Source organism: Carya illinoinensis, chromosome 9 (genome assembly GCF_018687715.1).
Source record: "Carya illinoinensis cultivar Pawnee chromosome 9, C.illinoinensisPawnee_v1, whole genome shotgun sequence".
Taxonomy (NCBI): Eukaryota; Viridiplantae; Streptophyta; class Magnoliopsida; order Fagales; family Juglandaceae; genus Carya; species Carya illinoinensis.
Genome location: NC_056760.1, coordinates 2877604 through 2900046, shown reverse-complemented (window position 1 = coordinate 2900046; position 22443 = coordinate 2877604). Strand labels below are relative to the sequence as shown.

At 36.9% G+C, this 22443-nt stretch overlaps 3 protein-coding genes and 1 pseudogene across 3 annotated transcripts; 2 read left to right on the top strand and 2 right to left on the bottom strand.

The window, feature by feature from the left end:
* The first annotated feature begins 580 nt into the window (after nt 1-580).
* On the top strand, nt 581-10643 carry LOC122276028. Its single transcript, XM_043085439.1, has 8 exons — nt 581-1058; nt 1838-2206; nt 2292-2551; nt 5624-5765; nt 6003-6374; nt 6515-6646; nt 7795-7923; nt 8035-10643. Exons 1-8 carry the CDS (start codon nt 936-938, stop codon nt 10378-10380), a joined length of 3873 nt encoding a protein of 1290 aa, XP_042941373.1. The 5' UTR covers nt 581-935; the 3' UTR covers nt 10381-10643.
* A 792-nt stretch (nt 10644-11435) lies between these two features.
* On the bottom strand, nt 11436-12976 carry LOC122276032. The gene is made up of 2 exons (XM_043085450.1): nt 12352-12976; nt 11436-11723 (listed from the first exon to the last, which is right to left on the bottom strand). The coding sequence occupies exons 1-2, from the start codon at nt 12974-12976 to the stop codon at nt 11530-11532; spliced, it is 819 nt and encodes a 272-aa protein (XP_042941384.1). The 3' UTR covers nt 11436-11529.
* On the bottom strand, nt 12957-18759 carry LOC122276029 (annotated as a pseudogene).
* A 748-nt stretch (nt 18760-19507) lies between these two features.
* On the top strand, nt 19508-20441 carry LOC122276329 (calcium load-activated calcium channel-like). The gene has a single exon (XM_043085961.1). The coding sequence runs from the start codon at nt 19673-19675 to the stop codon at nt 20246-20248; it is 576 nt and encodes a 191-aa protein (XP_042941895.1). The 5' UTR covers nt 19508-19672; the 3' UTR covers nt 20249-20441.
* The last annotated feature ends 2002 nt before the right edge of the window (nt 20442-22443 follow it).

The window sequence follows — 22443 nt, the reverse complement described above, 5'->3', positions numbered from 1 at the left end:
TTATGATTATAAAATATAATATATATTTAATAATAATAAATATATTATATTTTACATATTAAGATAAGAATAAAATAGTGATGTAGTATATAATATTACTGCTTAATTAATTACCAAAGATGTCAAAGGTGGCAGACTTCTTTTTGGGGATTCCGTAAACCAAAACTAAATAATAAATACCCGGTGGCTTTCGGGAAACAACATAATAAATACGTACGACGTTCGGGGAAATATACATGTAGCATAAAACTATGCGTTTTTGGGCCCTAAAGGCATGGCATGCTGCTCTAGCGTACCAGGTCCCTTAATTTTGGCATATTGGAAAAAGGTTGTGTTATTTATAAATTTATGTACTAATTATAAATAAAATTATTTTTTTATTTATAAACTGATTATTTAATGTCGCATTATAAAATTAGAGAAAAAAATAATAATAAATGAGAATAAGATGAACAACGTATTTGTAGCTTGTAAAATGAGGAAATGATGAGAAAATGAGATCTTCAGCTAATTTAATCCGCACGTAAAATTGAAATGTAACAGTAACTCAACATCCCTTTTAACGGTGCCCCCAAATAGCTCCCATTACCAATCTACAAAATATATAGACGGGGGGAACACCAAAACTCCATCGTCTTTTCGACCAAAACCCCTACGTCATTCTCTCTAAATCTCTTCCAATTCTCGCCGCACCAATCCAAACCAATCCATAGATTCACCTCCAAGCCGTACCGTTTTGATCCGGAGACTCGTCGATCTGTAATTTACAATTAATTCGGTTTTTTCTAATCAAATTGCGTGTTCAGCAATCCGATTCGATTCAATTTTCAGTTTATCGATCGGATTCGGTTCTTATCGAAACGAGAACGCGGCAGTAATCAAGGGACAGGAATGGAAGCATCGGTGAACGATTCTACAAGCGCCTGAAAAAGAAAATGCCAGGTCTAGCGCACAGGAATGACCAATTTAGTAATGGTTCAACGGCGTCGTACTCGCTCTCGGCCAACGTGTTTTGGTCCAGACATGGCGACGATGTTAGCTACAACCAGCTCCAGAAGGTACTAGAATTAGAATCCTTCTCTCGTTTTAAGAATAATTAAAATTGATTTAGATCATTGGTTTCTATTAAATTTATATGGATTTCGACGGGCGGGTTGAGTTTGTATGGGATCTTGGAGTACTAAGCGTTCAGACAACGAATTTTTGTGGGGCTCAGATTGTGATTTATAGCTAGAGGCTTTGTTTTGACTGGATTATGCGTATTTGATCCATCAGATCCATTCTAGACAGGTTAGCTTGTGGTTTATTTATTTGGAAACGCTGCACTTGATATATTACTTGTTTTGTTAACTTTAACTGGAAATCAGGATTTATGTTTCCAGTTGATGATAAACACATTGGCGCCTATTTCGTAGTACATAACTTTGTAGCTAGAGAATGAGATATTAGAGCTCTGGTTATTCGGTCTGTCATAATCCTGGATTCTTAGAAACTGGAATAAAAGGACGTAATTCATGGTGGGATTTTATGTGTCTCTTTATCTACAAAAAGGAAACCAAAATACATGAACTGAAATATGCACATACAAACTGGGGATAGAAGAGTTTGGCGTTTCATCTTGGAGTATGAGCCATTTTTCAATCCATTGATGAAGTGAGGTTCTAGGTTTTCTTGATTGTATCAACGATTGACGTTAAGCTAATAAGTTTCTAGGGACAATTATAAATTCTGATTCACTATATGCCATGTTGCATGAGTATGTGGTTGTTTAAGTTTGTGTGCAACTCACAAGATGGTGTGATTTGTCACTTACGAAATGTCTTTTACTTTTGACTAGTTCTGGAGTGAGTTGTCGCTGCAAGCTCGGCAAGAGCTTCTGAGGATTGACAAGCAAACCCTCTTTGAGCAAGCTCGTAAAAATATGTACTGCTCTCGATGCAATGGGTTACTGCTTGAAGGTTTTTTGCAGATTGTCATGTATGGAAAGTCTTTGCAGCAGGAGGGAGCAGGTGGGCATCTTCTCTGCAACAGACAGGGGGCCTCAAAAACTCAAAACAATGGTGGATCAAGTATCACTCAGGGTTGCCAAGATGAAATGCAAGATCCATCTGTCCATCCTTGGGGAGGTCTAATTACGACACGTGACGGGTCACTGACACTAATGGATTGCTATCTATATGCAAAGTCTCTCAAGGGACTTCAAAATGTAATTTCCAATAATATTTTATTTTGCAATTAGATTGTTAAGCTATACTGCAATAATTTAGCAGCTGACATTTTACCCGAATCAGGTCTTTGATAGTGCACGTGTGAGGGAACGGGAACGTGAATTGCTTTATCCTGATGCTTGTGGTGGGAGTGGTCGGGGTTGGATAAGTCAAGGAATTACGAGTTATGGCAGAGGACATGGAATTAGGGAAACATGTGCACTGCACACTGCCAGGCTTTCTTGTGACACTTTGCTGGATTTCTGGTCAGCTCTTGGAGAAGAAACCCGACAGTCTCTTCTAAGGATGAAGGAAGAGGATTTTATTGAGAGGCTTATGTACAGGTGTTTTACCTATATGCTCATTCCTTATACGCAACATTTAGGCTTCGTTTGGATAGTGAGATGAGATGAGATGATCTATGAAAAGTAGTGAAATGATTTGTGAATATTAGTGAAATTGTTTGAGTTGAGATGTTATATGGGGTTTTAGGAAAGGGAAAAAAATTGAATAAAAATATTATAAAATTAAAATATTGTTAGAATATAATTTTTGTTTTGGGATTTGAAAAAATTGAATTGTTTTTTGTATTTTGTTTGGAAGTTTGGGAAAATTGTAATGATTAGGTAATGATTAGATGAAAAAGTTGAAGAATGGAAATTGAAAATTGTTTGTGTTTGTGGTGTTTGGATATTAAGATAAGATGAATAGGATGAGATGAGAGACTTTTGCTATCCAAACTAGGCCTTAGTTTATGTTGGCCAAAAAATGAATGATAATTAATGGTAAATAAGTGAGTTTCTATTATTGGAACTGCCAGATGTATGCTTACATTGGAGGTGGTCATTCATGTTAAAACTGATGCAGAAGAAAAGAAAATGTTAATTTGGCTGCATATATGATGTTTACTTTTCACATTTTGTGTGGCTTAGGGGTTTAAGCCTTCTTAAACCATTCTGGTTTTTTCAAAGATTGTCTTTTGGTTCAGATGCCTTTAAAGTCTATCAAGTTATTGAAACATTGCTGTGGATTTTAATGGCATGCCATGCATGATTTTCTTGTCTCTAATGTGCCTACCTAGTTAGGGCATTAGAGTTGTAATACTGGCTTTGCCATTGATCAATACAATTTGTTTATTTATCAAAAAAAAAAAGTTATTGAAACATTTGATAGTCTCAGCACAAATCTGCAGGTTGATTAAAAAAAAAAACCTTATCTTTCATACGGACAACTTTATTGTAAAGCCCCAATGGAAGGCCCAAGCCACATGATCTATATTCCAAAATGACTAGTCAATGATATATTTGGAGCCCAATTGTAACATTATAAAGAGCAATAACTTCTTATTCCCAAGCAATGTGTGATCTCATACACCACCTACCCTTATCACTTATCAGAATGGGGTATCACAATCTCTGCCCCTTATATTTTCGACATTCTTGTTGGGTAGTCCGTCGTAGGTGACACAACTCAAGTCTCACATTTCTGATTGGGATATGTTTTGATACCATTTGTAACTCCTTAATGGAATGCCCAAGTAACATGATCTATATTATAAAAAGACTAGTCAATGATACAATTGGAGCCCCATTAGAACATTATAAAGAGTAAGAACTTCTCTTTTCCAAACAATGTGAGATCCTATACACCACCTATCTTTATCACTTATTAGAATGGGGTATCACAATCTCCCTCCTTATATTTTCGACGAGGACGTCGGGCCAGTCTGTCGTAGGTGGCACGACTGAAGTTCTATATTTCTTGTTGGGATAGGCTCTGATACCATTTGTGAAGCCCCAATGGAAAATCCAAGTCACACGGCCTATACTCCAAAAGGATTAGTCAATGATACAATTGGAGCTTTATTGGAACATTATAAAGAGCAAAAACTTCTCATTTTCAAGCAATGTGGGATCTCATACAGCACCTAACCTTTTTAATTATTAGAATGAGGTATCACATTTACAAATAAATATCTGATGGGCACGTAGTTAGGATGTTGATAAGTTTAGGCTTCAAGAGTGGTTGGGAGATGTGCTGTACGTGACAAAGTTTTTGTCAATTTTCTTTTATATATCTCACATGGGAAAAAGGAAATGGTATTAGATCACGAGAATAAACGAGTTGCAATCAAGGAGTATACTACATGTTTGTTTTTGGGGGCAAGCAACGCTCCAAATTTATCTTGACTGCACCTGCTTTTAGTTTTTCTATTTGGGGAATCTAGAGGGCCTTGCTCATACCAAAGGAGTCCATTAACTAGTAGATGCCTTGATCCTTGACTTTTGCTTGGGAAGTTTGAGACTCAATGAGATAAAGGTGCCATGCAAAGTATTCAGGACTTGCACTGTTTTTGGATGCAAATAGAGAAAGAGGAAAAAACAAGAGAAGGAAAAGTGAGCTAAAGCCGGGCAATTATGTATGGTTTGACTGAGATGCCAGGGAAGGAAATCTATTTGGTTTGAAGGAGATGGGTGAGAAAAGAAAATAATAAGGAAAATGGTTGAAGAAAAATAATTTTTCATGTCCTATTTGAAAGAAACAAAGAAAGGGAAGGGAATGTGTTCTCAATGGCCCACCATTTGACTCCTCTAGTCAACCGCAGAACTACTAAGGAAATGGCTTGTGTGATGATTTTTTGAAATTTCTCCTCTTTTATTCAGCAAGTCACCAAGCGCCCATACAACGTTTGTAGCAGTATTATGACGGTAGAATTACTATATGGGTATATATTTCCTTTCCTCTTCACCAGATAACCAATCTTAAGGAGCAGAATGACTTGGCACTGTTAGATGCATCAGCTGTAAATGGCATTATTAATTAGAAACGTTTCAAGATCCCTGGGGCAGGTTTCGTTATAGGACTGTTGTCTCCTATCAAAGTCTACTACTATGCGATGCTTCCTGTCAGGGTTTGCCATAGGAGAGTAGGTTTCTAAAACGTGTAGCATTCATTGGAAGGGGATTGGCAAGCTAAATATTTACACTCTTTCTGTAGTACCCTTGGCTCCATCCATGATTAAGATCTTGATAACTATTAGGAAAAAAATACCACCATGAGTGTAATTTGATACTTTCAAGAAGGACGTGGTGATATCATCATTAGAAGATTTACAAAATACAATCTTGTTGATAAGTGCATGTGTTCGAAGGCTTTAAAGGGTGGGAGCTGGCAAGAGGCAGTCAAAGGAAGGAAGAAATAAAGTCACATTCTTATAACTAGAGGCATTCCTTGAAAATTGCATGCAGTTATTTGCTTGTTTTGTCCCACTTGTTGCACATCAATTACTTGAATATGTGGCATATTCATCCAACGCTCTTGCCCATTTAGACTTATGCTAATGCTACATACTGTTCCGTTAGGATCTCATGTCACATTATTCTGTTTTCTTATAAGCATATGACATGCATGCACAGATTCGACAGCAAGAGATTTTGCAGAGATTGCAGAAGGAATGTCATTCGCGAGTTCAAGGAGCTGAAGGAGCTGAAGCGCTTGCGGAGAGAACCCCGCTGCACTAGTTGGTTTTGTGTTGCAGATACGGCCTTTCAATGCGAGGTGTGGCTTTGCCCATTCCTTCCAAGGGCCGAAATCCCCCCCCCCGCCCCTCCTCTCTTCCCTCTCTTTTTGAACCCTATCATTACAAATTCTTGTAAATTTCAACTTAATAGTTCAAAGAAAAATGCTGAGATGGTGGTTTTGATACTTTGATAACATGTTTTGGGGCTTTCTGTGTGGATTCAATATGGATGTTGTGCCTATTATGAAAAAAAAGGTTCTTTTTAATCTTCTCAGGTATCAGATGACACAATTCAAGCTGATTGGCGCCAAACTTTCTCAGACACTGTGGGAACATACCATCACTTTGAGTGGGCAGTTGGAACGGGAGAAGGGAAATCTGATATTCTGGAATTTGAAAATGTTGGAATGGATGGAAGCATCCAAGTCAGTGGCCTAGATCTTGGCGGTTTAAATTCATGCTTTATCACTCTGAAAGCTTGGAAGTTAGATGGTCGCTGCACTGAGCTTTTCGTAAAAGCTCATGGATTAAAGGGTCATCAATGTGTGCATTGCAGGCTTGTTGTTGGGGATGGGTTTGTGACAATCACAAGAGGGGAGAGTATCAGAAGGTTTTTTGAGCATGCTGAAGAGGCTGAGGAAGAAGAGGTAGGGTAGCTCTATCTCCATAGGTCTAGTTAACTTCTTTTGATGCATTCAGAATTTGTTACTTTCTTGTTTACAAATATCTATGAAGGTAATGCTTTGTGAGATTTAGATTAATCTTTTATTTTGTCTAATACTTTCAGGATGATGATTCCATGGACAAGGATGGAAACGAGCTGGATGGAGAATGCTCCCGTCCCCAAAAACATGCGAAGAGTCCTGAGCTTGCCCGAGAGTTTCTTCTAGATGCTGCAACTGTTATTTTTAAGGAACAGGCATGTTCACTTTAGTAACCATTTTTGTGTGTGTGTGTTTTTCTTTTTCTTTTTAAAATATAACAGGTTTTAGGAAAGTAGTACTAGAAACACAATGATTTCCAAATTCAGGTACTAGACTGGTAGTTGGTCTAAGAGGAGACTATAATTGCATAGAGATCCCTTGTACTATTTATGATTGGTTCTCCACAGAGAGTGATTGAAGAAGATGTTTGTCACATAGTTTTTGCAAGTTTTTTTCCCAAATTTGGAAGATGATCCCTCTATGCATTATGTGGTGCCTATGGCAGGAGCGCAATGCGAGGACTTTCGAAGATCAAGAGAGATCGTTAGGGGAGCTTAAACTTTTATTTTTTAGAACTCTCTGTAGTTGGGCTATTGCTGTTGATTTTAACGGCATGGCCTTTCATGATTTTCTTGTCTCTAATGTGCCTACCTAGTTAGGGCATTAGAGTTGTGTACTGACATTGCCATTTTTTGATCAATATACCTTATTTATTCATCAAAAAAAGTTTTTTTCCCAAAATAAAAGAAAGAGTTACAGTAAGAATGTAGAGGTGGAAGAGTCCAACTGGCCTGTTGTTTGATCACTAAACCCAAAACAAAATAATGGACATAGGATTTATTTTTATTACACATGTTTAGCTAATCAAGAAAGGGGTGCTCCCCCCAACACAAAACACAGTGATGGAATAAGTGTGAACATGTTGAGATGGTTAGTGTAATAAGTATTCAGCAGCCAACAGTGGATAATAATGATGAAAAAATGCAGTAAACAATGATTCAATGGAAGATTTTCTTTCCAACCTTAAGATCTTGGGATATGAGGACTTGTTGGGTGGGTTCAATTTCTGTGGTCTAGATCATTAAGCTACCTCATATGCCTGATCAACTGTTCAATTCTTTTGTTATTGCTACGATTTACAAGTATAAATAAAATTCTTTCCAAAGAAATAGTTGGCCCATATAAATTCTCTCAATTTTCTTAAAGTCAACTCCAAATGGTTTAGCAGCTGTCCAGTACTCCTGAATTCAGTTTCAAGTATTGTTGCGTGTCTTTAAAGGCATGCTAAAGTGGAGCTTGTCTATGTCCCTATATGAATGTATAACTCGTTCTTCACCTGATTCTTGTGAATGCCATCTTTCAGGTTGAAAAGGCTTTCAGAGAAGGAACAGCACGCCAAAATGCACACAGTATCTTTGTCTGCCTTGCACTGAAACTGCTGGAAGAACGTGTTCATGTTGCATGCAAAGAAATTATCACATTGGAAAAGCAGGTCTTGATATTTTTGGTATTTAAGTATAGGATTTTAGCCCCCCAAAAAAATAGACTAGGCAAACCATTTCTTGGTAGAAATTTGTCTCACTAATGTGTTCATTCCCTATAGATGAAACTTCTTGAAGAAGAAGAAAAGGAAAAACGTGAAGAAGAAGCACGCAAAGAGAGGAGAAGAACGAAAGAAAGAGAGAAAAAGCTCCGACGAAAGGAAAGGTTAAAAGAGAAAGAAAAGGATAAGGAACAAAAATGCTCAGAGTCAAATCAAACCATTTTTCATCCTGATGTCTCAAAGGAAGAATCATCACATGAGGATCCAAACAATCCCCTCAGCTGCCGGGATTCAGTTAGTGAAGGTGATACCATTCTATCTAGGCCTGGATCTCCTGATATTCAAGAAGACTTTTCAAATGCTTATAGTAGTTCGAAAATGCAAGACCACTCCTACGATAGTCCTGATGGGGAACTTACCTATGAAAAAGATTGGAATGATTCTTTTACAGTTGAGCAATTGAATTTTTCTCGTCGGAGACCAAAATTTCAGAAAGAAGTTCCACTGGATCCATTTTTGAAGTGGTCTGACAGACGCCGATATGTAGCTGCAGAATGTAGGCCTGCTGTGGTTAATAGATCTGAGCCAAGATACTATGGTGATAACATTGAGACTCCTTCCAGGGGCATCAATGGATCCAATAGGCAGTTGAGGATGAATGTTCCAAAGTCAAATGGTCGACATTGTGGCCCTAAGTTTAATGATAAGTTTTCAAGTAACAGATTGAGTGATAGATATGACCTCCATTCTTGCAGCTGTAACCAGAACAATGATTATAGACCAAGGGTTGATACACACATTTCTACAATCAGAGTAAGTCGAGAGACCAAAGCTGCAAGTAAGTTAGAACCTGCATTGGATATGTCTAAGCAATTTTATCGTGGTAACAAGTATAATCAAATAGAATACTTGCGTGACGGTTGTGGAAGACCCAAAAACAAGATCATCTCAGGGAACAATCCTCCTGGAAAAGAGGTGCTTCATCCCAAGAAAGTATGGGAGCCCCTGGAATCACAGAAAAAGTATCCACGAAGTAACTCAGATTCTGAAATCACCTTGAGGTCCACCTCTCTCAAGGTTGAAGGGGCAAAACCTGATAATAACCTTGCCAAGTCATCTGGTGACACGTGTTGTCGTGAACACAGTGAAGATTCAGCTGATATTGATCAGGAGGAAAGCAATTCGAAGGGATCAGGACACTCTAGCATAGAAACCAACAGGCCCCATGAGAATGGATATAGTGTGGGAGCAAAGGGCCAATGCAACTTAACCCAAGTGGCTTCTGAGGAAATTGGATTATGTCCTCTTAGTTCTGCAGGGAGTTCTGATAAAACTGCATCTAATAGGATCTTGGATCCGATTGTGAGTACTGTGTCGAGTTCTGATAACTTCTCAGCATGCTTGAGTGAGGGTGACAGCAATACAGCCTCTTCAAATCATGGAAATCTGGAATCCTCTTCCACATCCGATTCAGAAGATGCCAGCCAGCAATCAGAAGGAAGAGAAGCATGCATCCAAAATGGCATGTCAGAGTGTCATGTAGTAACGATGGTGAAAAACCAGAATTCAGATGGCAGGAAGGTTATGGGAAGCAGTGCATCAGTTGGTCTTTCATTGGATGGAGCAGCAAATGCTACTATGGGGAAACCAACAACAAGAATTTCACAAAATTTTGATAGTGGGTTGTCTGCTGTTAGCATTGGTTCTCAACATCAAGGCATGCTTCCTCCAATGCATAACCAAAACATACACTTTCCAGTGTTTCAGGCTTCTTCAACAATGGGTTTTTACCATCAAAACCCAGTTTCATGGCCTGCAGCTCATGCTAATGGATTAATGCCCTTTCCCCATACCAACCCCTATTTGTATGCTGGCCCTCATGGGTACGGTATAAATGGAAACTCTCGCTTCTGCATGCAGTATGGTCCTCTGCAACATGTAGGTGCCCCTGTATTTAAGCCCAGCACAGTCCCAATTTATCAACCAGTTGCCAAAGCTAGTGGCAGAACTGCTGATGAGCCAACTCAGATCTCTAAGTCAGGTGCAGGACAAGAAGCTTTTAGTAAAGCTAGTACAGAGAAGTTGGTTCCCACCGGACCACATCCAAAAGAAGCACTGGGGATTGAAGGTGGGCAAAATGATAATTCTGCCAAATTGCATTTGGATAACTCTGGGTTTTCCTTATTCCATTTTGATGGCCCTTTTGCTCTTTCAACCGGATGTAAATCACATCTCATGCCTCCACAAGAACGAATTGCTGGGGATTTTTCTCAAGAATGTCCAACAGACCATGAGAGTGATCATTCTTCAAATAAGAATGAGAATACAGTGGAAGAATACAACTTGTTTGCAACGAGCAACGGTATAAGGTTTTCATTCTTCCAATATAGTAATGAGAAAGTGTAAGGTAGCTGTTGGGTATTTTAGTCCCCATCTTCAAATTTGGCAATGGAGGTTTGAGTACTTTGTAATTCTGTTCACAATAATCTTCAGAAATGGTTTGATTGTTATGCCATTTCTCTAATTGTTTTCCTGAGAGAGAGAGAGAGATTAAAAAAAAAAAAAAGGAAAAAGGATTTCAAGAGTGCATAATGTTTGAAGAGTTTTCTGTATGAGGTCAGTTTTTATTTTTTATTTTCATAAATGAAGCATCCGTTGGCATTAAATTATTTTCTTGGCTTGTTGGAATTGAAAGGCTGAAACGTTTAGATGTTAAGAGTATCTCAAAACATTTTTGTGAATAGTAGTGTAATAATTTGTAAATAGTAATAAAATAGTTAGTAAATAGTAATGAAATAGTATGAGAATAGTAATAAAATAGTGTGAGAATATCGAGTTACTCTCAAATGATGGTTAGCTTCAATTTTGATTACCATTTCTGGTGGAATGATGGATATATATATATACATACACACACACACTATATAGGATTAACCTCCCCAACTGTAATACAACAGGAAGTGTTTTACATAGGCGAACCTCGTTGGCTCTGTGAATGTTGCCTAGGCTGGACAATGATCACACTCTTGCGCTATAAGTTTGCCTGGCGAAATGGTTTCCGCGAGCAACCTGCAATTTCCATCATGAAGTTTGGAGAACTCACATAAATGGATTAAAGGCATGTTTGGATGGTGAGATGAAATTTTAAATCTCTCATTATTTCTTTTCCAAATATCCTTCTCATAATTAGTTTTTTAACTTTATAATATTTTTATTTGACTTCTAATCTCTCATTTTTCAAAATTCAATAAAACATCTTAATTCAAATAATTTCATTACTATTCATTACTAATCATTTCTAAGTGTCGAAACGAATCCTAAACTACGTATCTAAGATAGACATGCCCCCTAAACAAGATGTGTGGCAAGCAAAGGCCACATGTAGTGTCTGTCAGTCACCAAAGAAATAGATCCACAATAATCAATTACAAAATGAAATAAAATACACAACTCTTGCAATATGAAATCGTGAAGAAAAATTCGTCATGATGAAACGCTTTGATGACACAGAAATTCAAGTTTTGTTAGGTACAATTCCCCTTTTCAGTTTCTCGCCTAAGAGAACTTCAAAACAGCAAGATAAAAACCGGGCTCATCTACAAATTCAACCATGTCAAAAGTATGATTAGCTGCAACTTTCTGTAAAGTCGTCTTATCGGGTAAATCTGAAATTATGACATCCGGATACTGTTGTTGCTGCTGCTTTAAGACTTCCCTTCCTTGGGGATGGCTGATAACCACCCTTGCACCTGTACAGCCAATATAAAGAACTTATAACCTTAAGTCGTGACATAAAAAGGAAGCAAGAGCACAGTATAAGAACCATGCTATTCTTTCAGCAGACAGACAAAGCTCTGCTAATGATAAATGATATATATAAGCCTCAAATGCACAAGCCTTGCACAAGTCCTTTATAAAAAAGTGGATCCCACCATGGAAAAATATGAAAAACTCATTCTTTCTTGATAAGGCCCACATTTTTACAAAAGGCTTGTACATTTGGGACTTACTCCTAATGAGAAATGATATATATACTAGTAGTCTATGCAAATACAGCTTCATCCACACCATTTCATCATTTATTTATTTATTTTGATTTGTAATTCACAACCACACCAACTCCATTGTTTATTACAACAAAAGCTGTTCCACATCAAAGTAGAGCAAGTTGAAGTATTTTTTGTCCTTGGCGAAGTAACATATACTACAAGCAGAGAGTTGATATAATGAAAGTTATGCCAAGAATCGGGGTGTGTTCTACTTAGATGTATACAGGAGATTTGCATGAGTCAAAGTCAAGGGAGAATGCTGCTTTAAAAAGAAACTATTAAGTTCAAGATAAATAACAGCACATGAAAATATCTGCTAAAAAATTACCAGGCAAACAGCGTTTTGCAAGTGCTTCAAAGACCTGATCAAGTTTAAAGGGCAGAGCAGGCAGAAAATAGAGGAACACAACATCTAGTGGTGTCCACTTCTCTGGTAAATATATAAGTTCTCCTTGCCAACACTTAACATTGTCATATTTTTCTTTGATGCCAGCTAACAGAAAAAGTGAATCATGGACGACAAGCAAAAGATTGCATGGTGATGAATCAACCAACCGATCTATAAATCCTTCAGAACCAATTGAAACCAAAACCTTAGAAGTTTCTTCAATCTGTCCTGCAGTAATAATGCGTTCAATCTTTTTGTTAAGCTCATCTTCAGATATCAAATTATCTGAATCAAGAAATGACCAATCTTTTTCAACAAAGTCTTCAAAGTTAATCACAGACACTGGTCCTTCATTTGAAGGAATTGTAGCACCAGTGGATAACTTATGAGTAAGTAGTGAATGATGTGGAATGAATTGAACTGAGAGAGAAAGTGGAAAGGATTGATGAACACGATAATGATGAAAGTTTGTGCATAAATTTTGTGGTTGCACTTGAAGACTTGGTGTGAACTGCCATCTAGGCGATGTAAGGAGAAGAGAAGTAGGTGAACAGAGGGAATTCATGGAAAAAAATTCGTCTACTCCCTTCTGGGGATACTCCGTGTATCAGAGGAGCAACTTCAGCACTAAGTGCCTATTTGATAGTGAAAACTGAACCGAAAGAAGTCACGACCAATCTTTTCAAAGATCCTCTGGTCAGTCTATGATTTATATCCCTTGCATCTATTCTTGCTGATCACCTGTATCCCTTCTTGTTCTATGTCTCTGTCAAGAGAAAGCCAACAACGTTGATGCAGAGTACTAATGTGAACAAAAAGCAAATCCGAATAAAATAACTTTGATAGTCCAGACAGCTAAATTGTTGTACACGGAATATAAGTTGTTGAAAGTAAAAGTTGATTTTATCATAAATTAATTATACATACGCTAATCTCAACTATCAGCCATCAGCTTTTAACCTTCAACAATCAATCAAGAAATTACACGACATACACAACATCTCATAAAGAATAAAAAACAAAAGTGATAATTAACAGGTTTTGGAGATTAGTCAAGCAACAGCAGAACCGTACTAGGATTGAATTGGTAGATGGACTCCCAAATCAACCAAATTCCATTTTTCTAGAACCTCTTACAGACACCATGTATCTTATACGCATATATCGGACGGTAGCTTTTTCCCAAGACCCTAAACACGTAGGGGTGAGACAAAGCAAACTCATTCCAGAGTAATTCTATAAATATGGCTTTATTTTGTCGTCACAAACGAGCATTGAAACAAAAATTGGGAAAAAAAGAAAAGACATTGAAACACCGGGTCTCAATTGAAACCTGAGGAAACAAGCCAAAAATAAAGCCATTTAACTTTGGAGCAACTTGATGGATTAGTCGAGTGAAGTCTTTTCATTTTGTAAGAAGCTAAAACAAGCACCCAAAAAAATATCAGAATTGCATTCTCTCGTGTATGCCTATGTCTGAAAAAACATCAAGTTCACAAAGTAAGAACATTTATGCAGGAAAAGAACCTGAAATGATACCGGAGAATTGAATTCTAACCTTGAGCGCTGCAAATCAAGGCCTCTTGGGACTTTGCGAAGTTATTCTCGCGCTATCGCTAGAGATGATGGTTGGGAGTTGGGACCCAGCTTGGAGCCTTCACTGAAATGAAACCCTAATTCTGGGCCTTGGCCCATCTTTTCGGTAGTGTCTTCGTTCCGGTCCATTGACCATTATCTTCTGTGTCACTTGTGACCGAAAGGTTGCGCGAGAGAATCTTATGTTGGGCTTTTTTATGTGTGTGGAGCCTGGTTTTGTTTGTGGTGGCCCAGTTAATGACTTAACCCAATAAGAATTAGTTGTGACATTTTAGTAGATTTTCAATAGGTCATACAACGGAGGCTTAGATCAATGTGTACTTTATATATTGTAAGAGTTTTGCTTGTACTATTGTATGAGTTTTGTTACGTATAAGCGACCTTACGTATCATTGTTGATGGCTTTATATTCAAAATTCAAATTGGTACTATTTTCAATCAAGTTTATTTTGTGACCAATCACATTAAATGAGTATATATATTGGTGAGTAGAATCGCTTACAACTTGATTTTTCTATATTTGTGTTATACCTTTGAGATCTATTTTGGCTTTTTGATTTGACGTACTGATTATGGTTTATTTATATATTGTGTTATACCCTTGTATGACTGCTGCACTCATCTTTGTTATCATCATATATCATCTATCATACCATTTTTTTTCTCATTTGTTTTTATCACATAATACAAGTAATAGAAACATTTCTATAATTTATTAGAGAGAGTGTGTGTATAAGAGTGTTGATGAGAAAATATCACTTAGGATAACGGTCATAAAAAAGAGTAAATATAAAATTGTTGGACCAAAACCTAAATTGTATGTAGACATATAATATCAAGGTCACAATTCACAGAAAGCAGGCTACTAAAATGTGCAACAAGCCACCAAAATTCATTTGTGTAAAAGGACAAAAAGTCAAAGAAGGATGCAAGCTCAAATTCAAGGCTGGCTGCTGGGGAGTCTGCTAAGAACCGAGTGCTCTGGCTTATGATCACACTCAAAATCTAGATGAACAAAGGCCCGCTCTACTTCAGTGAGCTCCTCAATCTTTATCTGCAACGACTCTCCGATTGTGTGGGCTTCTTTCAAAGGCAAATCCTCTGGCAGTTCGATATCAACCTGATTTTCTAAGGGGAAAATGGCAGTAAAGGTAATCAAGGATAGTTAAATGAAGGCTTAAAAAACCAGAGGATATTTCAAGTTAACATTGAAATGAGTACAGTTTAACACAGTAAGGAAGAACAGTATAAATTAGTTTGTTCTTGAAATTCGTTTTGGAGCTTATCCCAAGTAAAAGGAAATTCAATATAAAGCCTGTGTGTCTGTCTTTATATATTAAGAATATAATATAAATAATAGTTTATTTCATCTCATCAGTTTATTACTCTTGTTAGACCCATTCATTGAAACAAAGTTTGACCTACATATTAGGGAATGTTAAGAATATAATACAAATAATTAAATCTATATCTTTTGATCAACTTAAATTTTTAGGACAAATAGTAATTTCACTTACTATCAAGAGATGCTGAGTTCAAATCAAACCCAATACTTCTTAACATATATAGACAAATATAAATGAGTGCTTAAACAAAAATCAGTCAACAAACCTCAACAAAATAAAGAACGCCAAAGGTGTAAGCACGGACTGTATCAACACGTTTGATTTTTGGTGGTGCCTGAGGACAAGGTATGTGAGTTTCTGCAGGACTTCGGGAGGAGCAGATTGTCCAACCAGAGAGACTACATGAAGAAGAAACCAGTAAATAAGAGAAGCATAACTATCATGTAAATAAAATAAAGCTTTGAGCATTAAAAAGGAACATGCAAGATCGTCCCCACAAAATCTCTATATCAGAAATTGTATTATTTAGGAATTATATCTTTAAATTATAATTCCTTGTCAGTTCTCATTGATGAAACAAACCGAGGAGAGAGAGAGAGAGAGAGAGAGAGAGAGAGAGAGAGAGAGAGAGAGAGAGAGAGAGAGAGAGAACCTGCATTTTCCTGTACAGTTCCAGTCCAATTTGAAATTGTATGGAGTGCAAGGATTATTGCACCAATTTGGTCAATCCACCAATAAAATTGATTTCCAAGAACAGCAGCAACCAAACCAACTACATTTGTTACCACATCAAAGTAATGGTCCTGCAAATCATCATTAATAGGCAAAACAATAAATTATGACTAGGGATCACTCAAACAAGCCAATAACATTAATAATGTATCATGGAGAAATGACTTAATTGCTAAAATCCGCAAGCTTTCATATATGTAGCATTCATTAACCTTTGCATAGGCATGGACAATTTTGTTTCCTGAGCTTCTACAGTAAAACCAAAGGGCCAGTTTCACTCCAGTATCGGTCAGCATTATTGCATACAACCAGACCAATTGCTCCGAGGTCATTTTCTCAGAAGGTTGCCCTTTGATCAGTTGTTCTACAGCCTGGACAAGCACTTGAAACCCTGTATGGATGGGGTTACAGTATGATTGTAATGTTCTCATGAGCTCATGACCATCAACTATGTCAGAGAGTAAGTTTTATATATATAATAAACAATATATATACATATATATAATGGTGCACATTCATTATAATAATTATTTCCTGAGCAACATGATTAATAAATGGTCAACTCATATATAGCATAACAACATACCAAGAGTAGCCATGACAGCAGCAAAGATTATAATGCCTACTGGTTGCATTCTCAACTTTCCAATAGGATACTCGTAGATATTTATAGTTTTCATTGAAAAATGTGTGAACCAAAGTATACCACCAGCCATTAGATCTAGCAATGAATCTAGTGTCGATGCTGCAATGGCTAAGGATCCACTCGTCACCCTAACATATATCTGCAGTTCATGAAAATATAGTCATTCCATACAAAACATGGCCCCATTTTTTCAGAAAGAAAAAAGGACACAAACGAAAAGGGATCGCAATTGAGAGAAAGAAATAGACAGGGTTTAAAATGGCATCTGACGAAACAAACAATTCATATTCATGCACAAGTCCATACTTTTGACTCAAGTCCATCATCATCTGATCATCCTAAGGTGGCAGTAGTTATAACAACAAGAAGGTCATTCAGGGTCTATATTATGCAGAGGAAAATGTTATGTAAAAGAAACAAGAGCGTTTTGAATGCTATAGCATGGAACAACATTTGCTGAACCCTTTCTTACTTCAAAATACCATGCAACAACATTTAGTTTTTGTTGTCGTCATGTTACAGGACAACAAATGTGAAGGAGATAACCTTGAAAGCTAGCAAAAAAATATTTGCGCAGTTAGAAATGTTCATCGCTCTCTCGTGCTGGGCTTGTTCTTCAGAAACTTGCGCTTCATCATGATCAGTAACATCGGGCGAATCTAGGGAGTCTACTTCCTCAAAAGACCTTAGGGTGGCGAACTGTTTTGCGTAGTATTCCTTCTCCCCTGAGATCAGCAAATTAAAACTAAATGAATGAACATAGAAATGGCAAGAAAAATTATTTGAATAGAAATGGCAAGAAAAATTATTTGAATGTATGAGATAAGATTAATCACTTATACTTGATGTTCAAGCATCATATGCAGTGCATGCAAGCCAAATTAACTCCTGACAACAATAATTTCTGTAAATGGAGCAAAAAAATATATTCATTTCCTCCGACACTGTATTCTAACACCCTGTGTTGTTTAATCCAACCTCTTCGGATAAAAGGTGGGGATGCGGGATTAGAAAGAATGAAGGAAATATTTTCCCTTTTTTTTTTAAACGAACAACAAAGTCCGAAGATTTTGGGGTGTATACCTTTGATTAAGTCAGCGTTTTCAGAAAGGTCCAAACGAAAAGGACTCTCGGGATCGAGCCCGGAGCGAAGTTTGTCGGGCAATTTGGAGAAGAAGTCGCACTTGAGAGCAGTAACCGTGTTGCCAATTCGAAAATATCGGCCATTCGGGCTGAGGTTTTCACCTTCACTTTTCAGCAGTGGCTTTGTTACGTGATCGAAACCGCCTTCCATTCACTCAGCAATCAGAATTTGAATGTTTAAAACACCAAAATAAAACAACTCATAGATAGACAGTTCCATGAAACCAAAATGGTAGAAGGCGAGGCAGCTAACAACATTAATCTTTTTTATTGGAACCAAAACAAACCCACCAGAACCATAACTTCAATCGAAGCAGAAAACCCAACTGAAACAAGATGGGGCTGTCAATCTGTACCCGTGACTGGAAGAAACATATGGGGAGCAGAAGCATTGCCTGTTTTTTTATATGCATGAACAGAACGTTTCAGGAAACTAGAGTCATAGCCTGCTTCTGCACGGGAGTTTGTTTTATGCCGATCATAATTAGTCCCTTTTTTTTTTGTGCTTTGTGAATTAATAATTGTGAGTGAGTGATGGGAGCCTGAGGCGGCCTCACCATGAGCACCCACCACCCGTGTTACCGCCACCTTCACGTGTTGGCCTCGGGGATCTTTTCAGTCGACGTTGGATGTCTGTGGAGTCCTGAACTGAAAGTTGAAACCCCCCAGTTTCGGGCGGATGCGCTTACTCTGTTGGGCTGTGCTCACCGGATAATGTGCCACCCCCGAGATGGTTGCATTCATTACAGACATTTTTAAGCCTACCTTATTCTACTTTCTAATGGAAAAGATACTCGGTTAAAAAAAAACACACACACACACTAGATAGGCTCATCCCAACGAAACGTGCTGGCGGCTCCAACCGTTGTCCTTTTCCAATTGCAACCCCGCGTAGAAGACGATCGACATCTGCACCGCTGAGTTATTAAGATTTGATTTTTAAGAGTAAAAATTATAAACTATTATGAAAAACTAAATTATGTTATATTAAATTAAGTCTACTTGTTTATTAGTATTAAAGTAATATTAGATTGTAAATATTGTGTAATTTTTTTAAAAAAAGAGTGAAGATTATAATTAAAAAATTAATTTTTAATAGATTTTATATTTACTCACGTTTATTAAAAAAATTACACGACATTTACACATTTTATAATTATAAATATCTTTTTAAAAATTTAATTAGTAGCTATGTATATTTCCAGCCATGTGTGGATGGTATGGTACCACGGTGGACACCCGCATGCAAGTTCAATTCAAATAGAGTTTTGTTATATATAAATACAATCGTACACTAATCTGTATATTAATATTGATTTATTTATATTTAAAATTTAAATTAATATTATTTTCAATAAAATCTACTTTTTAACTAATTACATCATATTAGTGCACAGATTAGTATATAATTATGTTTGTAATTATATTTTTCCATTCAAATGTTCTGAAGGGTAATCCTTATAAATATATATATAATTTTATTATTATTATCATTATTATTTTATATTTAAATTTAGATTAAAAATTTGAAAACAGAATTTTTTTACATAATTTAAAAGAAAATAAATATAATCAATTAGCATAATCATATAATTTAAGGATGAAAGAAAAAAAATAGCTGAACCAAAAACTGCAGTAAAAAAAACTGAAAGGATACGATTCCCTCTCCCGAAACCCACTACGAGTGAAAAGAAGTGCGAGTCACAGTAAAACTGGGTTCAAAGACATCGAACCCCATCGAACTCTCGAAAAAGCACTTTCTCGCTGTTTCCTACCTGCCAAACAACCACCTATTCCCATGGCCACACCTCAGATCTTCTCCTCTTTCAAGTACTCCGACAGCCTCACCGTCGTGGCCATTTCGTTTTGCACCGCCATAATCTGCGAGGCTATCTCCTGGCTCCTCATCTACCGCACCAACTCCTACAAGTCCCTCCGATCCTCAATTGACAAGGCTGCCAAGAAGCTGGAGACGATGAAAACCGAATCCTCCGCCAAGATCGCCAAGAAATCTAAGACCAAAAAGATGGACCGCGTCGAGACCAGTCTCAAGGAGTCGAGCCGCGACCTCTCCCTCTTCAAGTTCAAGTCCGGCGCCGTCGTTGCCCTTGTCCTCTTCGTTGTCTTCGGTCTTCTTAACTCACTCTTCGAAGGCAAGGTCGTCGCCAAATTACCATTCAGTCCCGTCAGGATCGTTATGAAGATGAGCCACAGGGGTCTACAAGGTGACGATCCAACCGATTGTTCCATGGCCTTCTTGTACTTCCTCTGCTCAATTAGTATTCGTACCAATCTGCAAAAGTTCTTAGGGTTTTCACCACCACGCGGCGCCAGCTCCGGCCTCTTCCCCATGCCAGATCCCAAAACCAATTGATCTGGTTCACTGCTACTCTTCCTCTTCTTTTATTTTTATTTTATTTTAAATTCAAATTATGATTGTTATGTTCTAGATCATACGGAACTGACCGTTTTTCTGATTTTAAGCTTCCTGAAAGTATAATTATCTGACTCTTTAATGAGAAGTAGGATCGATATGAATGGTAATTGAGATGAATTTGATTAGTTGAGCTTTCGTGTTGTTTCGGTTATGCAATTTCTTAAATTTTTCACCTTTTTATTTGGATTAATGTGTTTGTTATGGATAAGTTGCGAAAAATGTAGTGTCTTAAGCTGGATTGTTTATGGTAATCTTATTCATGTGAGTTTCAAGTGTGTTATTGTCAAAACTATTGCACCTCGTAATCTTCTGCTGGCATTTGAACATTATTTATCAGGATCTTTCCATAAAAATATTGTTGAAATAACCAATTTTTCCCTCGGATGTTTGGCTTTTGTTATCTCGTTACAGTATACTATTTATTGATTGTAGAAGTTTTTTTTTTAATAGTTAAAAAAGTTGATTGTAGAAGTTGAGTTGTGCAAAGATGGTTACGGGCTCCAGTGCTAAACTTACTAATATTCTTGCTCTTAAAACTTTCTACAAGACATTCAACTTGGTTTGTAGATTGGATCTATTTGTCGCAAAAGGTACAAGAATAGAAGGGACCATTGTCCTGCAATGGTAAAAGTCTTAGGCTGCAAAGTGCAATTGCGGGGATTCGAGTCTTGAGAGTGACCTTACAGAACGCCACTTAGTGAGACCAGCATTAATCAGTGACTGTTTTGTGGTTGATTAAAATTGTCATGGGATATCTCATTGTTTTCTTCACACGTGGATGCTGTTGCTAAGTGCTTTCTGCAGATAAATCTTTTGTGCATTCAGGAAATACTATTAGTCAGATGCTTTACCTGAAACTCCTTCCTCAAATCAATCATGTTTAGTTCTCTTGAAAAAACTCAAATGCATTAATATTGATCCTAGGAGATTCTAATTATTAATAAACTGTTCTGTTTGCACGCTACTGTTTCAACTCTGCCTAAGTTGGGGTGTGTGTCGGGCATTTGTGCGGTATCACAAAGAGCCATGGTTTTTTGTCAGTTTGGGATTTACTTGTGATAGTGGAGTATGTGAATAAAGAAAGGGGCGGCTTTTTTAACCAACTCTAATTGAAATGTTGCTTTTAATTTATACTTTGTCCCCAATATAAGAAAATTAAACTTGGTCATTTGAAAAAAAAAAAAAAAAATCATTTTAAAGGTACATTAACAAACTCTGGTTTGATTATTAGTTATGTATTGTGAATGAATTAGCATCCATAAAATTCGATTTGCCTTATGAGAAAGGATATGAGTGGAAATGTTGATTCCTATTCCCACAGTAACCACATTTAGCAACTTATCTTGATGCTTAGAAATCCTTTTACTAAGTTGTCATTCATTGTGATTGTACTTTTGCCTCTTATTGAATTGCTTTTGTTCATGATGCTTGAAAAAGATTATACTTAATTGATCTATACCCTAAAGAATGTCCTTTTTTTTTTTTCTAATTTCGTTTGTGGCATATACTTGTGTCGCACTTTCTAAGGTCAGTGATATTATTCAATAAATTCGGAATAGTAAAAAGTATTAGCATAAAATACATTTATTCTTGCTGGATTGTTTTAACCAATATACCAATCGTTTTTACCGTGAGACTTTATATTTTTTAGTTATGCTATATATAATCACTTTTACGTATTTTTTACACATTAATTGATGTGATTGGCCAAAATATTTATTTTATATTAAAAAAATGACGCAGCTAGTCATATTAATAAAGTGCGCAATGAAGACGTAAAAGTGATTGCATATTGAGTTTTTGTATATTTTGATGGACTGGGATAGTAGATAGTGTAGTAATTATGAGACAAAGCAAGGTTTATTGGTTTTCAGTTATTTGGGCGATATAAATTAACATGTATCCACAGTTTATTTGGTTCTACTTTTATTTTTGGCATACAAGTGTGCCATGTTTGTACAGGATACTATTTATATTAAACCCAACACCTGTTTTAAGTGGTGGCATTGCCATTTGGTCTTCCTCCTCCCCCCAGCTGTCAACGCTCAAATTTGGATGAATTAGCTAGAATTACTATCTTAGTTTCTTTTTGCAATCGTCTGGCTAACGTTGGATGGGTTCAAGTCTGGGAT

Bases quoted from the DNA above. Each gene is read 5' to 3' on its own strand.
- LOC122276028 (XM_043085439.1), top strand. From the start codon at position 936: ATGCCAGGTCTAGCGCACAGGAATGACCAATTTAGTAATGGTTCAACG. The intron at 6,647-7,794 runs GCATGTTCACTT...GCCATCTTTCAG, and splicing joins CTGTTATTTTTAAGGAACAG to GTTGAAAAGGCTTTCAGAGA. The intron at 7,924-8,034 runs GTCTTGATATTT...CATTCCCTATAG, and splicing joins TTATCACATTGGAAAAGCAG to ATGAAACTTCTTGAAGAAGA.
- LOC122276032 (XM_043085450.1), bottom strand. From the start codon at position 12,976: ATGAATTCCCTCTGTTCACCTACTTCTCTTCTCCTTACATCGCCTAGA. The intron at 11,724-12,351 runs GTAATTTTTTAG...TTGGCTGTACAG, and splicing joins TGCAAAACGCTGTTTGCCTG to GTGCAAGGGTGGTTATCAGC.
- LOC122276329 (XM_043085961.1), top strand. From the start codon at position 19,673: ATGGCCACACCTCAGATCTTCTCCTCTTTCAAGTACTCCGACAGCCTC.